The 18,550-nt window shown below is 39.3% G+C and overlaps 1 protein-coding gene across 3 annotated transcripts; it reads left to right on the top strand.

The window, feature by feature from the left end:
• Positions 1-31: 31 nt before the first annotated feature.
• On the top strand, positions 32-14,597 carry MARCHF7 (membrane associated ring-CH-type finger 7). 3 transcript variants are annotated; one of them, XM_019617259.2, is made up of 10 exons: positions 32-252; positions 741-801; positions 2,308-2,479; positions 4,057-4,224; positions 6,338-7,132; positions 7,301-7,454; positions 7,707-7,876; positions 8,650-8,759; positions 10,171-10,284; positions 13,645-14,597. In XM_019617259.2, the coding sequence occupies exons 1-10, from the start codon at positions 152-154 to the stop codon at positions 13,720-13,722; spliced, it is 1,923 nt and encodes a 640-aa protein (XP_019472804.1). In that variant the 5' UTR covers positions 32-151; the 3' UTR covers positions 13,723-14,597. The 3 variants fall into 3 exon arrangements, with proteins under 3 accessions (XP_019472804.1, XP_019472802.1, XP_019472803.1); XM_019617258.2 differs by adding an exon at positions 11,715-11,763 and having other exon boundaries at positions 33-252; positions 6,338-7,454; XM_019617257.2 differs by having other exon boundaries at positions 6,338-7,454.
• The last annotated feature ends 3,953 nt before the right edge of the window (positions 14,598-18,550 follow it).

Below are 18,550 nucleotides of genomic sequence, written 5' to 3' on the forward strand. Positions count from 1 at the left end.
TTTTTTGAGAAAGATTTCCAGATCTGTTACTACCCACCACTTGCCTATGTTTTCAAAATTCAAAATGCATTTGATAACCATGTTGTTGTTTAGGAATCCGATGTATTGAGTAATTCTGACAGAGACTGGGGAATTGGAGAAAGAGAGACTCATGAAAATCCTTGGAAGCTTACAACATCCTCTCCGACTCACTACTCAGGGACACTTGATCACCCACGATCTGGAAGATTTTTGGGAAGCAGAAACAGACTGGTGAGAATTTTTAATGTCTTTTAGAAAGTTATTAAACAACAGAGCTTTACTGTAACCTCCTCAATCTAAAAATCTGCCAGCAGAAGCTCACTGTAATGTATCTAAATGAATACACTTTATCGAGTCAAAATGGGGGAAAACGAGAAGATGGTACTGGAAGGCTGCTGTAAGGCCTCCTTTGAGCCTTCTGCACGCTGAAGAGCCCCAGCTCTCTCAGCCTGTCCCGCAGGGGAGGTGCTCAGCCCTCTGATCATCTCTGTGGCCCTCCTCTGGACCTGCTCCAACAGCTCCTCGTCCTCCTTGTGTCGGATGCTCCAGAACTGGACGCAGTGCTCCAGGTGGGGTCTCACGAGAGCAGAGCAGAGGCTCTGCTGGTCACATTCCTCTTGATGCAACCCACAGTACAGTTGGCCTTCTGGGCTGCAGGGGAACATTGCCAGTTCATGTTGAATCTTTCATCAACTGACACCCCAAATCTTTCTCCTCAGGGCTGCTTTCAAGCCATTCTTTGCCCAACCTATATCTGCGCTTGGGATTGCCCCAACCCAGGTACAGGACTTTGCACTTGGCCTTGTTGAACTTCGTGAGGTTGGCATGGGTCCAGTTCTCAAGTCTGTCCTGGTCGCTCTGGATGGCATCCCTTCCCTCTAGTGTATCATCATCCAGTCCAACTGCATGACCGCTTCAAGATGGGAAAAGGGAAGAACCATGAATACATGTGGGGGGCAGAGGGGGAGTGGAAGATAGTGAACAAATGTAAGTTCTCGCTTTGAAACTGAGAGGACACATGGATACCTGAGGGTGCTTCTTCCCTAAATAGGAGTCCTTTTTTTACTGTGTCTTAAAAGGTAAAAAGCACTTTCAGAAAAGTTAGATGGATGGAAAAGCTTTGCGGGATACTTCAGAAGTTGGCCTATGTAACTATTTAAGCTGGTGCTCTCGCCTTTTCAAAATGAGGTTCTCTCCTTTTGAGATAAATTTTTCTCTTAAATTGTTCTAACACAAGTGAATGCTGAATAAAACTCCTGGACTTCAACTTGTAAAATAACAAATGATTAAAAAATAAACTATATGTTTAACTGATGGTTTGAGGGGACATCAAACTGTTTTTATACTTGGTTTGTGATGTTAGTTTCTGTGTCTGATTATCTGTCTTTTTATGATGAGAAAGATGAGTAGTTTTTAGTTGTAAAAAGTGAAAAGCGGTGGCATTACACTTCATTTGGGGAAAAAAAAAACAGTATAATTTATTTGGTCAATTAAGAAGCTCACTTTCAGATTATTTCTGGGAGAGGGATAAACAGCCTGATGAAGTTCAAGTTTTTGGTATTTAAAAATTAATATTTAGCTGCGAGTAATCAGATAACAGCTTTCCAGGCTAATCTTTTATGCTTTTATTTTTTCCTTCTCAGTAGCACAGTAGAATATATAAAATACTGTGAAAAATTTATCCTTTTACAACTCCTTTAGTTGTACTTGAGCTTAACGTAATCAAGCTATATCTGGACTAAATGGCTTACTAGAATCTAGAGCTGCCACTTAGCTAAGTATGTTTTAAGTTGTCAGTAGATAAGCAGAGTTTGTTAAACTAGAATCGTTTTTGAACTACAAAATTATTATCTTCTTCTCTGAAGACATTCAGAACCCGTTTGGATATGTTCCTGTGTGACCTGATCTAGGTGTTCCTGCTTTGGCACGATCATCAGACTAGATGATATTTCAAGGTTCCTTCCAATCCCTGACATTCTGTGATTCTGCTTGCCTTAAGATCTGTAAATCTATGTTTGAACATGGTTATGGCATCTTGTAAGTCAGGAATATCTTTTAATGTGAAAAATAATGGTGATTTTAATAGGAAACAACTTTTGGTGGTAGAACTGCACAAGCATAGATCATACTGTTAAATAAAAAGACTTTGAATCTTCAGGTTGTTTTTTTTTTTTTTTTTTTTTTGCTGGAATCTTATGTACACTGTTTTTCAATATCTTGGGCTATCGGAAGGACACCTGAATACTGTATCCATAATCTTTTTTTTCAATTTTTTTTTCTTTTCAGTCTACATCTTCCTCTTCTCATTTTACATCTGGGTGTTACGATGATTCTGAAAGAACTCAGGGAGCATATTCAAGACTGCATAGCCAGCAGCAAGATAGTGATTCAAAGCGACCTAAGCTGTCTTGTACGTCTACCTCTTCTGTGAGAAGTAATGGCTTAACTGCCTTTTCAGGTGAGAAGGAGATTACTTGAGCTGAGCTACGTGAGAATTGTCTGAGGGTAGCAAGATCAAGATTTAGCAAGTTCTAAAATACTTGCATTGAAATATTATGCTATTATTATTCTTAAATATTAAAAGCTGATGCTTAATAGGATTTTATTTTCACATTTGTGTGAGTATCCAAAGCAGTGAGAATGCTGCTAGTATGGTTTTCTAAGAACTCATTTGTACTCACAACTTGAACATTATCTGTACCTATTCCATTTGCACTAAAACTGAGCTTCATGTCTCACATTGTCTTAATTGGTTAAGATTTAAAGGGAAGAATGAACGTGGTTTTGATTTCAGTAGTCATATGGTATTGGTAAACCTATGTGTGTATTAAGGACCAGCAGAAGGACTATCCTTGCGTACTTAGCTCTATATTTCAAGAAGCATAGTTCCATGGAAGGTTAGACCATTGTTGGTAGGAGTCAGAGAAGGAATAAGTGTGTTTTTTTTCTTCTTTTTTAGCTGTCTCAGTTTACTCTACAGGCCAAGTAAAAAATAAATGTTCTGAATAAAGAACGCTTTCAGGAGAAGCTGAGATTTCCATTAATGCTGCGATGAAGTATGTGGTACAGGGACTGATATAATTTAAGCAGATACTTGAATATGTGTATTTAAAGCAATCTACCAACGGAAGTCCAGTGGCCAGAAATAAACAACAAACTTATTGAAAATATTTCTAGAACATCTTGAAACACTGTTAGAGCCATTCAAATTATGCTTGTGCATAGAGATCAATTTTATTTTTATACCCCCCTATTATATGGCTATCCAAATAAAGGCTAATAAATTCTTGATCAAAATCCTGTACTGTGGATGCTTCCTTATTCTTTGTAAGTAGAATGACCATTATTAACATTTCTTGTTAGGGTCTAGAACATCTTTCAAATTCCAGATTGTTTGATTCTCAACCTATTGACCTAAATTTGGATGTAACATTTAGCAGTAAATTCATGGGGGATTTCACTGGTATGAGTTTTGTCCACTGCTGAAGTATGTACTATTTCAGAGAGATCTTATTTTTCACTAGCAGCTTCAACAGTTACCTCTTTAAACTGAAATGTTGTCTCTGGTAAGAGCAAGAAAAGTATTTGTCACAGTGTTTGTTCTTAAGAGATGTGTCTAAGCTTCACTTGTGTTTCTGGAAAATCAGTCGTAGGAGCATTTAAGAAGTGTCAATGGATTGGTAGCATTTATTAAGACTGAAGCTGCTGTTTTGCCTAAGTGTGAAGCTTATTAAGTGATGCGCTGTCTTTGCACGGCAAGATCCTACTTCTGTTCTATTACTTTTTTCTCTGGAGTTATCTCTCAGAACTATCTGCAAGATTAAATGAGTTGCTGGCATCAACAGAGTGCAGCTTTATTCTTAGCTTTTTGTTGGTAGCTGGACACTTGATCAACTTAGTGGTATTGTTAAGTTCACTCTTAATACAAAATAACCATAATATATGCCTATATACCAACTTAAATGGATTCTTAATACTTAACAAAACAAAAACAAACAAACAAAAAAAGAGATTTATTTTCTTGTTTCTTTCTAGATTCCTCTTGGAGATATAGTAGGATTCCTAGATCTTCATCTGTGATGTTTGGTTCCCTGGGAACTGAGCTAGTGCGAGAGCGAAGAGAGTTAGAAAGAAGAACAGATCAGTCCTTTAATAATCTGGTGGATCATAGCTACAGAAACAGTGACTTTTCATCTTCAGCATGTATGTATTGTAGAAATTATAGCTTGTAAATGCATAGGCTGCATGCCTATTATTTTCTTCCCATGTTCTCTGAAGTTTTTTCAAAATACAAAGACAGTAAGATCTATTTCATTTTTTAAATGGCCTTTTAAATAAAGTTTCCATGTATTGGCTAAGACATCAAATGTTATATGAAGGGTTTGGCTTGTATAGATGCACTCAGCCATAAGAAAGTGGTATCGGTGTTTGCCATTATGATACAAACACTATTGTATTCACAATTGTAAGCCTCCTTTCTAATTGTTTGTTTTAAGATCTCCATCTTTTTTTTCCATGCCTAAGTAAAAGTGTTATTTGACTCAGGAAAGAATCTTCACAATGCACCCATATCATATTGTCTCTTTTATTTGGTTTCTTGAGTGGTTATTAAGGAAAACTGCTATATCATTGACAACACAAGTGCATAAATATGTAATACATACTTCAATGTTAAGGTGGAGGTTTGTTCGGTAGTAACTGCTAGGACTGGTATAAATTTGTGCATTTGAATATCCTCCAGTCTACTGTCTTGCTAAAGTAGGTTGTGCAGGAAAGCATCCAGACAGGTCTTGAATATCTCCAGAGAATGAGATTCCACAACCTATCCAAGCAGCCTGTTCCCATGCTCTGTCACTCTCACAGTAAGGAATAATTTCTTTTTGTTTGTTTGGAACTCCCTGGGCTCCAGTTTGTGCCCGTTGCCTCTTGTCCTGTCACTTGGCAGCACAGAGCAGAGCCTGCCCCCGTTCTCCCGACCCATGCCCTTTAAATATTGATCAGCACTGGCTAGATCCTCTCCCAGCCTTCTCTGGGCTGAATTTCTCTTCTCTGAACTGAATAGGCTTTTCATCATAAGGGAGGTGCTTCAGGCCCTGATCATTGTAGCTCTCTGCTGGACTCTCTCCAGCAGTAGTCTGCCCAGTTCCAGGCAGTCAACATGATCTGCTCATGACCTTCCCTGGCACTGATGTCAGACAGGCCTGTAATTTTGTGGAATCATAGAATCACCGAGGTTGGAAAAGACTGACAGGATCATTCAGTCCTACCATCCACCAATAATTCCTACTAATTTACTGGATTCTTCCTACCCTTCGTATGGGTGGGTGATTCATTTGTCAACTGGGACCTCCCTGGTTAGCTAGAACTGCTGATAAATTTTTGAAAGTGCCTTAGTGACCACTTCTCCAGTTCCTTCAGTATCCTTGGGTGGATAATGTCTGGCCCCATACATTTGTGTGTGTTCAAGAGGACAGTAGGCTGCTAACTATATTTTCCCTTGGATTATGAGGACTTCATTCTGTTCCCTGTCTCTCTGTGTTCAGTCTCAGCAGACTGAGTACCCAAGAAAATTACAGCTTACTAATAAAGACTGATTCATTAAGTAGGAGTTAAGTACTTCATCCTTATTCCGTCTTTGTTTCCTTCTGCAACCGATAAAGGATGAAAATTCTCTAAAATCGGATGCACTTTTAAGTTAGATAACATTTGATTTCTGTTATCCATATCCAAAGTCAATAATTTTATTCTACCTTCAAGTAATGTGTTTTTTGTTTGTTTTTTTTTAAAGCACATTCTTGATGGTCTTATACAGAGGCCAGTTTGGGTAGTTTGTTGTAATAAATGGAGAATATGTTTTCCTTTACCCATGCATTTGTCAAGGTGCTTTGGTGTCTGTGTATTCCTGCAGTATTAGTTAACATGTCTTCCTCAGTCTGCAGGCAGAATGAACCTCTGAGTTATAAATAGTATTGTGTATGTGGTTGGTGGGTTGTTTCATATTGATTTTTTGTTTTTTTCTTACATTTAAGTGATGTTCTTATATACCTTTTGAGAGATGACTAGTGTTTGCTATTTTTACATCAGTATAAGACAGTGAATCATACCTTGATAATCTGAAGGCTTTAGGGGTTTTAGATTCCAGATGGTTTTAGGAGACTGACAACAGTCCTGGTTTCAATTTGACGATAGAATTATAAAATGTAAATTTAAACTTAATATTATTCTGGAATGTACCTGCTGACACTTAGGAGTTAGCTATAATATAATAATTAGGACACGTCTTGTCATATTATTTTCCTCTGCTTTCTTACAACAGATTTTCAGGATAGGCCTGCCTCTACATATGCGGAAGGAGCAAGACCAAAAGAGAACTCATTGAGTGCTTTGAGGTTAAATGCATCCATGAACCACCAGTTGCCTTCTGCTCATCAGACATCTTTTTTCAGCAGAGACTCTAACATAAGGTCTTCAAGGACCAGCTATTCTTCAAGACAAAGGAGAAATGAAATAGAATCTCCCCAGAGAAATGGACACCCTCATTCATTTTCTCATTCTACCACTAGAGGCGAAACTCCTTCAAGTAGTTCTGAAAGGGTTTTATCTTCTCAGAGGTCACTGAATGATGCTGCAGCTGACAGTGAAGGAAGACGCACAACCAGACAGTTGCTGTCTCGTTTAGCATCTAGTATGTCATCTACGTTTTTCTCTCGAAGATCTAGCCAAGACTCATTGCAGACAAGGTCATTAGGCTCTGAAGAGTCATCTCTTGTCCCAAGAGTTCAAGCTGCTACTCTGTCTGGCACTAATGGAGCTGCAACTCCTGAAGCTCCAGGATTTCATACATCTGAAGCTTCTCAGGGATTTAGTTTTCTGAGACGAAGATGGGGTTTACCAGGAGTTTCACAGAATCTTAACTCTGATCCAGATGGGGAAAGCTACAGACCAGACTCTGAAAGTAGAAGCACAGGGTCCTGGTTGTCATCATCTTTGAGGAACAGATGTACGCCCCTCTTCTCCAGAAGACGGAGAGAAGGAAGAGATGAGTCTGCAAGAATCTCTACCTCTGATGCAGCTGCTAGACCACAACACGTTTTGAGAAGAAGGGAGTCAGGTGAGGAGACCTCTCTTGAAGCATCAGATGGCCCTCCTAGGGCTTCTGTTAGCAGACCACCAACACCTGCAGTATCTGGTATTTCCACGGCTACGGCCTCCCCACCAGATTCAACCCACAATAGGAGAAGTTCTGGAATTCTGCCTGGTTCTCTCTTTCGCTTTTCAGTGCCTCCAACATTAGGAAGCAGTCTATCTGACAATCTTATGATAACTGTAGATATTATTCCTTCTGGCTGGAGTCAGTCTGATGGACAAGAAAGTGACAAATCCAAAATACCACCTTCAAGAGATCCAGAAAGACTGCAGAAAATTAAAGAGAGGTAAATCTGTATGTTGTGAGATAATTAAATGTGCTTGACTTAGCATGAAAGGGTTTTTTGTAACCTTGATGTTAAAACCTTGATCAGAGGAGAATGTAGCTCAGAACTGTTGCCTACAGGCTCACTTTTGTCCTCAGAGAAACTTGTTTTTTAATCCTCACAGATTTGAGAACCGTTTGAGAGCAGAAATAGATGTTATTAAAAATTATGTGAAATGTGCCACAGTATTTCTTGATATTCCTTCCTATTCAGTTTGCTTTTAGAAGATTCTGAGGATGAAGAGGGTGACCTATGCAGAATCTGTCAGATGTCCTCTGCAAGTACTGACAACAATTTAATAGAGCCGTGCAAATGCACTGGAAGTCTGCAGTATGTTCACCAGGAGTGCATGAAAAAATGGCTGCAGTCCAAGATTAATTCAGGTAAAGCAGACGCCAGGTTAGTATAGACTTCAGGTTACGTGGGGAGGTTTACCAGTAGGATTGCTCTTACTAGTATGAAGACATACATTTGAAAGAGGAATAGTCAGGGACAAACAAGTATTTTTAAAAATGTACAAAAACAAACGCAAAACCAAAGCAAATAAAACAACAACTATTGTGGCTCTTCTGGACTGTATATGTACCCATAGTCTTTCCTTGGAGTTATTTATAAGAACTGTATATGTCATTGTTGGAATTTCATTTTTGGGATTATCTGCTAAGATGTTAAACAGAATATGACACCTCAGAAGAGTGCGGAGTACTTTCAAACAACGCAGCTGGTTTTGGCCAGTTTGTTCCCTGCTCTCCCTTTGTGCATTCAGTCTTATAGCCAATCTGACTGAAGCATAATGATAGGAATTTTAAAATTAAAAAAAAAAAAATAATTCTGTTGTACCTGTTCCTAAGCTGTTTCTGTACAACTGTACAGAACTGTAACTGTTCTCTTTTTCTCTCTCCCCTCCCTACCCCCCGCCATCTCAGTGGACAGGAAGCAAAATACTTAGAGCTTGACAGAGAACATGTAGTATTTAAGTTCTGATGCTTAGCAGATACTCACTGCATTTATACCAGAAGCCATCATTTCTTCTAACTTTGCTTTGTGAAATAAAGCCGGGAATATAATGTTTGCAATGCTTATGTGATTATGTCCTGCGTTTTAGATTGTTGCAATTTGTCACTGACTTGTTACTTTCCCTCTGCTCTTCCCTAAGGTTCTTCTTTGGAAGCAGTAACTACTTGTGAACTATGTAAGGAGAAGCTGCATCTGAATCTGGAAGACTTTGACGTTCATGAGCTCTATAGGGCACATGCAAATGAACAAGTTAGTATATTTTGCTTAGTTTGCTAGGTGTGATTTAGTGCTGGGAAGGCACTCCCCTTTAGAAAAGGATGTTTCTTCTTTTCAGAAGGACTGTTAAGCACATAAAGTAATGAAACTGTGAAACAGATCTTTCTTTTGAAAATTCAGACTAATTCTTTCCTTTCACTCTTTCCTGTTACTGAGCTTTCAGTAAATGTAGTATCTCATTTATCCTTTTCTTATTTGCTGATCTGCAGGTCTGTCATCTATCTTTGCCAGTCTAGGGTCTCTGCAACATAAGTGTGGTGGAAATACTGCATTCACATTCATTAAGTCATGCTGGGTCTTTCCATTTTTTTTGTTTCAGAATAATTTTTTAACAGTTGCCTTAAACATATTAAAAACTTTACTTTATTCCTTTGATTAAAGTGGTAAAAACCAACCTCTTTTATAACAGCTTCTTGCTGCTCCTTCCAAGTGCTTTTCTAAATGGAAAGTGAATTTAAGGCCAATCAGTATTACTCTTTATATAAAATGCAATATCTTAGAACTACTGTGTTCAGTAGTATTTTACAATGAATAAATAATAAGAAGTTGGCATTAATTTATTGAACTTAATTCAGAGGATTTTCCTTTTTTTATGGGTTAAATTCTGTGTAGGAAGACTAATGAAATTGTCTACCTGGGAAGTTAAAAGAAAATACAGAGAAGTGACTCCAGCTTTGGAAGATGTGAACTCGGCCAAACATTAGTATCTAGTTTTCTTACTCTTTAGAGTAAGTTGACTTACTGTAGTACCATAACTCCTGTCACCTATACCAGATTGTCAAGAGAGCATCTTGAGACTGCTGTCATCTTCCATTTTAGCACTACTGAATGTTGGTTACTGTCATTGTACCTCAGTAGAAGATATTTAAAACTTTTTTCCTAAAAAATGGGCTCCAAGTGATCATTTTGAAAGCTTTTCCGTATTGCAGAAAAGTGGTTTCTTAAATTATTTATCACACTACAAAGCTTTTATAATTTTTTGCTTTGTCTTCCTTTAAGGCATTGCAAGCGCTGAAAGGAAGCCAGCCACGAGTGGAGTTTTCTGAGTTTTGTGCCTTATTGATTTTATTTTACATTTTATAATTCCCTGATCCTCCTGCCTATGAACTAGTCACGTTGTCTTAATAGAAGGAGTTCCACAAATAAAATCTGTCTTCAAGGGTAACAAGTTACAGCTGGGGGTGAGTGGGAGGAACTACAAGTATAACAATAATTCAATAATTAATTTTTTTTAGTATTACATTTCTGTAATTTCCTTGGAACAACTAGAGATCAATGTAGAGATGTATAACTTCCAGTAGAATTTCGTTTTTGTTCTGCTTCTTGAATTGCATATGTAGATACATCACTGACATTCTGAATGCTTCTTTTGATTTCCTTTAAGGCAGACTATGAATTTATCAGCTCTGGTCTCTACCTTGTGGTGTTGTTGCACTTATGTGAGCAGCGCTTTTCTGATATGCTTGGAACCGCAAATGAGGCCAGCACACGTGTCAGAGTAAGTGTGCTTTCATCTTGCTCATAGTGAGAACTTGGAACTAGACTGGTGCCTTAGTTCAGTTAGTGTGTTGCAAAATGATTTTTGTCCAGGTTGTTGATAATTGATCGCTTTGTATGTATGTTACCATAAATACTGGGTATCTAGCCCAAACTAGAATGTTCATCTTCATCTGAAAGCAATGTGCGTTGTAGATTATTTGGCTATCTTACCTGACAAATCTTTCTCATTATGCCAGTCTACAGTGTAGAGGTTTGGATCCTGCAGTGCTGTCAGCCAGTTTGGGCCCAAAGCGTGTACTGAAGTCTTAACATTCTTTAGCTGCCTAGTTGTAGTATGACTTTGGGCATTAGTCAAAGTTCTCAGTAGTTGGGTGTGTCTAGATTGTTGTTACTTAAATAGCTTGACATAGAGGTGTAATAAATGCACCTTTTACCAGTAACAGACCATAATTCAAAATCATTCTGCATAGTTACTCATAAAAAAATGCTGTATTCTACATGTTAATTTGGTGCACATATTAGGCTTTTGAAGTTGAGTCAGGACTATGCTGTAATCTTTTATTATATTAGAACAGTAGTCCCCTTTCCACGCATACCTAAGAGAACAGCTTATTTTCCAGGATCTGCAAATGAAATGTCCATTTTCCTCCTCTACAAGTACAGAGACAAGATACACTGGCTACAGTTATATTATGTGTACTAGTTTATTAGCTAGAGTGTATTGCAGAAATATGATGTTTTTAATGTATTTGATCAGTGGTGGCATTACATTGTTGTGAGATACTGTTTTTAAACCAGTTTTAAACCAGTAAGAGTACCCATGCATGTTTGATACTGAGAGCACAACTAGGCTGTGGTTATTTTCGTTTCCTTATATTTGCTATGTATCGACATGTGGTGTATCAGTTAAACGGCGATGTAGATTGCCACTGTGATGCTGTGCTCTTCGGAAATTTAACTGCCACTGTTGCCTGATAGTTAATGCAGTTTTAAAACTTTTATTTATGATTATAGTCCTTAATGTATTTATGCTTTTTTTCATTACCTTTGTTCACCATAGGGCTCTTATTTTGTCATATCAGTGACACTGGCAATTGCTTACTTGTGTGCAACTCTCAAAATAAATGTGTTGTACGGTGTGTAGAATAAAACAATGATGGCATAAACTGTTACTAGAAGTATTTGACAGAGTGGAAGCTGAAATAACTGTGCATCAGCAATTTGAAGTCTAATGTGTGGGACCTGAGATTAAATTTTGCATTCATTTTGTAAGTTGGGCAAATGGCTTAGGATAAGTGACTTCTGGAATGAAGCTTTCCAGTATGAAAAGTGAAGAAAATTTGAAGATTACTTCTTTGCTAACTTGTTGCAAATTTCTGCACATAACTTTGCAACTTTTAAACTACTTTCTCTCTGCCTTATTTCTAGTTTATTAACCTTGCAAGAACTCTTCAGGCACATATGGAAGATATTGAAAGTAGGTGCTTCCCCTCTTCTCCCCCTCTCTCTCCCATTGGATCTAGTCGAGGTTAAATGAATACAATCCTCCTTTGCCAAGAATCATACTACCAAAATTAATTACTGAAAATTTGAATTAGTTTCCCCTTCCTTCCCCCCCTCCCCCCCCAATATTAGTGGAATTATTCTAAGTAGAAGCTGATATTAAGTCTCCATGATTGGTTTCCCAGCACCGTACAGTTTAGACTATGGAAGCGTTTTCTGCCAGTGATGCCAAGATTCCTCACTAGTAACAGTTTATTCTAGTAATATAAAGTTATGGAACTGTTTGTGACCTTTAGGCTGTAGCCTTTCTCATGAGTCCTAGTAGAAAAAACGCAGCTTAAATTTTACTGTGCTCAGATTATCATACTGTGCGTGCCATTTTTGTTCCCCCCATTTTCCCCACACTTTTTAGGTCTGCATATTCCTTTATCAGCACTCCCTGCTTCTGGGTGAAATTTAAGAGTTCTCAGCTTTGGCAGAGGACTAGCTTACTTTTTGCCTAATCTTTCTGTAGTGTGATGAAGTGAAAAAATGTGTGCTGACTTACAGTAAATGTAGCCTGAATCTGAGTATTGTTTTAGGGCATTACAGACAGTGGAAAGGTAGATGTTTTTCTAGAATCACAGAATCACAAGTTTGGAAAGGACCTACAAGATCATCTCCAACCGTTCTAGTTTGTGTTTGCCTGTGAACTTGCAGATTTTGTATATAAATTGATCTTACAGCACACAGGACACATTTGGAGTATGATAAAGTACGCTGAGGGGAGGAGAAATTATTTATTTCAAAAAGCATACGATTATTCTGCATTCAGAGCATGTATTAAAAATATTTTCTGTAAAGAAGGTGGACTGAAATTCAAAATTCATTGTTAAGCTACTTCATTCTTATTACAGTCCTATAGAAATTAATGTTAGTAAATGGTACTCACACAGTATTTGAATCTACATTTGAGTGAGGTTGCAGCTGAGGAGTACTGAGTTTCAATTTATTACTGACACTATTTAAGTTATGTTTCTCTTAAGTGGTTGGGGGAGGACTGGTGAAGTGAGGAGACAGATCTTGCTTCCCTCTATGTTCAGAGGGAGAACAAATCACTTGAGGGCAAATAATTTCAAGAAAACTGAGTTAGTTTAGAAGGACAACTTAGATTAATTGCTGTTATGCACAAGCTAACACTTGACTGACTGTAGATCTGTTTACTGAATTTTTCTCACCATTGACAGCATGTGTTTGTCCTTTGATTCACCTTTCAACAACAGAATCCTATGCATATTGGGACATTGTGTTTAACTTGCATATGCATTTAAGAATGGGAGTGGAGAGAGGAGCTGCTTCCAAGTAGGACAGGCTTAATTTCATTAAGCAATGTACATATTTATATAAAGGTCAGAAAGTAGTTTGTAGGAGCTACTTTAGCTTTCTAGGTATTTTGGTATACAAATCATTAACTCCCTCGGAGTCATTTCTTCCCTTTGTATTGGGTGCAGCTGCCATGGATTGAATATACTCTCTTTAGCTGTAATTGGAGTTAGCAACTGCAAACATTATATAGAACTTGAATCTCTGGCATAATCAAGTGTTCTTCCCTTTATTTTGAGGAGAAACAGCAGGAGAGCACTACAATTTGTAATGGGGAATTTGGATTTTAAAATTCTGCATTTTTTCAGATAGAAGATGCATTTAAAAATTAAGCTAGGTAATTATACAGTATTTGGACAGGTATAACAGTCAGCTATTGATGTTTAAAAAAAAAAAAATCACTTTCATTTCCACTACTCGTATTAAACTGAAAGTACTCCAAATTCCACAAACCTATACGAAGGCTTCTGATTATGTTCTGTTGTTCCAACAGCTTCTGAGGATGATTCTGAAGACTGATGCTGGTGTAACTTTTATGCTGAAAGAAACAGAAGTGCTGCAGAAATGCTGAACTGACAAGAACAACATCAACATGCATTTGTTTTTGGCTCTCCTTCATAAAAAGAGCGTTGACTATTACTGTACTTTTTGAAGCATTGTTTAATTCAAAATCAGCTGCTGCACTGTGGAAGTCAGTGGACTCGAGAACTATTCAGCATGTGTGAAGATTTTCTATATGTATGTGTGTGTATATATGCACACAGTATATATATATATGCACATATATATGTAAAGCAACTTCACTTTTTAAATGAAGGTATGCTTCATTTTGGGAGACATCAGATTTTGAGTATATAAGAAAGCTATATCTCTTTCTTTCCTTCTTACTGTAGTCACATTTCTGGTTTTGTCTATCAAGTTTTGCTCCTCTACTGGCACTAAGTGGTTATTGTGGGTTTTGGGGGTGGGGTTGGGGAGGGAGGGTGGGGATGTTCTCGTACCTAAACAGCATTTTTTGTTAATGCCTCTGTTGTCACCTCATATAATAATTGATTGCTTCCAGTGTTAATAAATGAGCAGGAGGATGAGCAAACTACAGTAGGGACTGTTTGGTTTTCAGTTTACTTGAAAAGTATTATTTAACTGAAAAAGCAATAAGAACTTGCAGTGGTCTTCTAATACTTAGTGTTAATGATGTTTTTATTTACTGGTTTGGAGATTATTTGATTTGACTTTATGTGAGTATTCCGTTATGGAATATTGCAGGTGTAAATTCTTGCATTTCAGCATTCCTGGCAGATAAGCAATTTGATAATGACCTAAGGTTGTTCAGTTCAGTCAGACCTTTTTAGGTCTCACCTTCACTGTTCAAAGCACTGGCTATCAATGTGTTTTCTAGTGTTGTCACTTCTTTATAAATAAATTAAGAATGAGGTATGCATCTCATTTGGTATTGTCCATTTTATTTATACGTGGATAGCTAAGTACGTAGGGACATCTCTTAGTGGGCAGTATTTGGTGGTAAGTGGATGTTGGTTTAGATAATCTTGAAGGTCTTTTCCAACCTTAATGTTTCTGCGATGCTCTGAGAAGGTACATTATCTACCAGAACATGCATTTGAAACCTTGGAAAAGCGGTGTCTGTCCTTGATTGTTACTGATGCTTGCAAATTCTAATGCAAACATTTAAGATTGTTTCTGACCGTTTTGAATTAAAATGCTTTATATGAACGGTGGTACAAAAAATTGTCATGCCTATACTAGAGTTGTATTTGCTATAAATATTTATGTTGGCCTTTAAATGACTACGGTAAGAATGTATCTGCAAAGAATGCACTGTGTTGAAATACCTTGATTTCATGTACAAAATAACTTAGGATGGAGACAGGATGTTCCTTATCAGCAGAAAGAGTTAACTGTTAGTATGGTAGGAGATGGCCCATCATCTGTAAGACCTGAAAGAAAACAGGACTCTGAATAAGTGGCACATTTCTGTCCTCGACTCATAACCTTATCTTTAACCTTGGGTTTTCACTGCCAAAGCCTACAAGTTTAGTTCTGACAGTAGCTGAAATACTGCTTTCCTTCAGACATTGGTATGAAAATGTAAAGTTAGGAATACACAAAAATGTTTCTAATTCATTTCTGTAAAAAGTGAATTAACGTTTATAGTGGAAGATAAATATTGAATCGTTTTTGAGTTAGTTGCTTTAGTATAGTAAAACATTACCTAATGAAGGGACAGTATTTAGTATGCATGTGCAAGCATGAGCTTCGATAGCCTAGTAGATTGATGATCTGAAGGTTATTTTAAAACTATTCTTTTTTTGTCCTTTTGACAAATATCACTTCATGGATTTCAGCAATCTAAGAAGCTGTGGTTCCAAGCACAAATCTGGTTCAGGGTTTTACTCTAAGGTCCTTCCACTCCGTAGTGGAAGGTGTCAGCCCTGGACGTTTTGTTTCTGTAAAGGTCATTGTTACAGTTTGTTGTGGGGAGGAGGGCAAATCGCTGAGTAAGCGTGTGGCCTAATTTTTTTCCTTTTGGGGCTTCTAAAGCTTATCACATCCTCTCTCCTCCCCCCGTCCTCCCCCACACCTAATTTCTGGTCCTAGAGGTACTCAAGCAAACTTGATTCTTACTGAGTCCAAGTGCACCCAGCAGGGCCAGTGATGCAGGTCCAGATGTGGATGCCATCATGCTGATGCTGATAAGCAGCAGAGTACAATACCTCATCTCATCCAAGGGCCAATTAAGAACTATAGGAGTTGGTAAGGCAAAAGTGTGGTTTTAAGAGTTGTCATGAATCCTTAAGGCTGTAGTTTCCTGAACATCTCCCTTTTCCCACAGTGTCCCTCAAGTACAGATGCTTACCAAGTGTTTGTCCTGGGGTTCTGCAGCTGCTTATGCGTTTGGTGGTGGTGAGGGACTGGACAAAAGCTTTTCCATTGCACAGTTAAGATTGTTGCTACTTGTGTGATATTTGTGTGCATGTGTGTGTTTGCATGTCTGTGCATGTGCCAGCCTTGTCTTCCAAGGTTGCTGCACTGCACTGAGCTGCATTGGTGGTGGTACTCTGGTTCATCTTGTGCATTGTTAGGCTTCTGCTCTGAAACTTGCCCATACTTGTGTCTCTTGCAACTTTCATTATAATGAAGTCCCTTAAGGCTTGACACTATTATCTCTGGACAAGTGTATAGCACAGGAGATCTAGAGAAATGCTGGAACAGAAGAGGTGGAGTGGTGTAAGCTTTTAGTGAGTTTGAACTCCAGAAAACAAAAGCATAGTGTTCAAAGTCATTTACCGTGTAACGTAGCACTAGAGTTGAAAGGGTAGAGATTTGGGTTCCAGACATGACAGCTGTTTTAAGTGTCAGATGTGCTGTGAGGTGTCCTGGGGGTTGATGTGGAAAATGAAGAGTGGTGGTTTCCTCTTGTGACACCTTATAGTTGATAGCTGCATGTTACAACTGGTGAAATATTTTAGTCTTGGGAGATAAAGAGGTTGAGCTCTAAACCTCAAAGGTATGCAGGCTTTGATATTCTCTGCATTTGTGTGTAACTTGTGCATCTAAGGTAGGTTGCTGAGGCGAAAATGGAATTGAATGGGAGTCTAAGGCATTTTTGTTTTATGGAAAGTGACTTCTCTAGCAGTGTTGGCCTTTTCTCCAGTCTAAACAATTGGAAAGAATTGTCAGCTGAGGATGGCTGAAGGGAGTTCCTGAGTTGTGCTCTTGATTTCCATCAGAGAGCATGGAAGCAAGTAAAAATGAAAAATGCTGTTTAGTCTACTTGGGACCCTTCCATTTGCCACCTTCTCCCCATAATCTTCCTGTATGTTTTCTCCAGTGCATTCCAGAGCAATCTTATTGCTCTTCAGTCCCTTCAGATGTCTTCCATTTCACTCAAGTTTGTGTTACCACTCTGCTCTCCTTTCCATGTCACCAAATCCTTAGTCTATTCTGGGCCCTCTGATTAGCTCAAGAACATTCCATTGGTATTTTTGGTGCACCCCATAGTGTTTCTTCCACTTGTCTCCTGGTTCTTTCAGGATCCTCCAACTTCTGTTCAAGCCAGATACTCCCATGTGCTTCCGTTATGTTCTGCAGCCCCTCCCTGCCCTCCTCCTCCCTTACATTGGAACTCGGAGCTGCTCAGGACCACTACAGTCCACTGTAGAGCTCTCTTTGCTGTTTTTTTTGCTCCACAGAACCCCTCAGGACACCTAAATTGGCTCATTCCCATCAGGAGATACTCTCCCTCCTTTTTCCTCTTTCCCTCAAGACCCCTGTAATTGCCTAATGGTACTTTTCGTTTCAGTATTCCTCAGAGTTCTTTGCCATGTTTCCGTCAAGGCCTATTGATTTGCCGTATCTTCTCATAAGCTTCCTGTCCCCCTCACATCCTAGGACGCTGATCACGTCTGATGTCCTCAGTTCCCCTCAGATTCCCTTAGTACCTCTCCATTTGTGTCTCTCTTGACCTTCTTTGTCCCTCAGATTCTTCTGTTTGCTATCCAGAATCTATATATGCTATTTGATCTCTTTAGGACTCCTTTGCTCTCTTGCTATGCCTGAAAGCCCTCCAGTTCGGATTGGTTGAGGATGTTGAGAACCTTGAGTCCTGCAGCCTCTACATTCCCCTTTTAAAGCAGGGTCGACTGGAGTAGGTTGCTCAGGACCAAGTCCAGTCAGATGTGGAATATCCTCAGATACGTAGGGACACACTGCAACTTCTCTGGGTGACCTATGCTACTGGGTTGTACCTTTTTTTTTTTTTAATTTAAAAATTAAAAGAAGAATTGATGTTGACATGGAATATTCTGTATTCCGAGTTCTATCTGTTGTTCCTTGTCCTGTCCCTTATCAGAACTGAGCAGAAGCTGCATCGTTTTCTTGCCTTGCTGCCACTGTGTTCTGGGTCCGGAGTAATGTGAGCCGGGCCTCTGCTCCGGCGGTGCGGCCATTGCAGCCCGTCACTGGGCAGGTGATGTGTGCCAAACCATCAGTCAGCACTGTGCAGGTGTGAGTAATGAAGTACGATGATAATGCGCTACACCATTAAAATGTTGGTGCTTATAAGTAAGTATCACGGCAGGTTTGCTTTTCCTGCGTGGCCGTGGCGGTGAGGGCTGCGCATCGGGCGGGGAACGCCGCGCAGGACGGCACGGGGCCGCCGCATCTCCCGGCACCAGTGAGGGAGCTGGCTGACAGCGCTGCGCGCCGAGCCTCGCGCCGGCCCGGTGCTAGTTTTGCACAGTCTGAAGGAGCCTCCCCAGCTCCCGCCGCCATCCGCCTTTCCTCCAGTCCAGCCGGAAAAGTGGAACCCAGATCGCGGCCGCAGAGCGGGGCGGGCAACGGCGCCGCCACCCCTCGCAAGAGGGGCTTCCGGGGCAGCA

Source organism: Meleagris gallopavo, chromosome 7 (assembly GCF_000146605.3).
Source record: "Meleagris gallopavo isolate NT-WF06-2002-E0010 breed Aviagen turkey brand Nicholas breeding stock chromosome 7, Turkey_5.1, whole genome shotgun sequence".
Lineage (NCBI taxonomy): Eukaryota > Metazoa > Chordata > Aves > Galliformes > Phasianidae > Meleagris > Meleagris gallopavo.

What these genes read in the sequence shown, in the direction of transcription:
- MARCHF7 (XM_019617257.2), top strand. Translation starts at nt 152, where the DNA reads ATGAAAATCCTTGGAAGCTTACAACATCCTCTCCGACTCACTACTCAG. An exon ending in TTGGGATTGCCCCAACCCAG is followed by an intron (nt 802 to 2,307) that starts GTACAGGACTTT and finishes TTTTCTTTTCAG; the next exon opens with TCTACATCTTCCTCTTCTCA. An exon ending in GCAGTCCAAGATTAATTCAG is followed by an intron (nt 7,877 to 8,649) that starts GTAAAGCAGACG and finishes CTCTTCCCTAAG; the next exon opens with GTTCTTCTTTGGAAGCAGTA.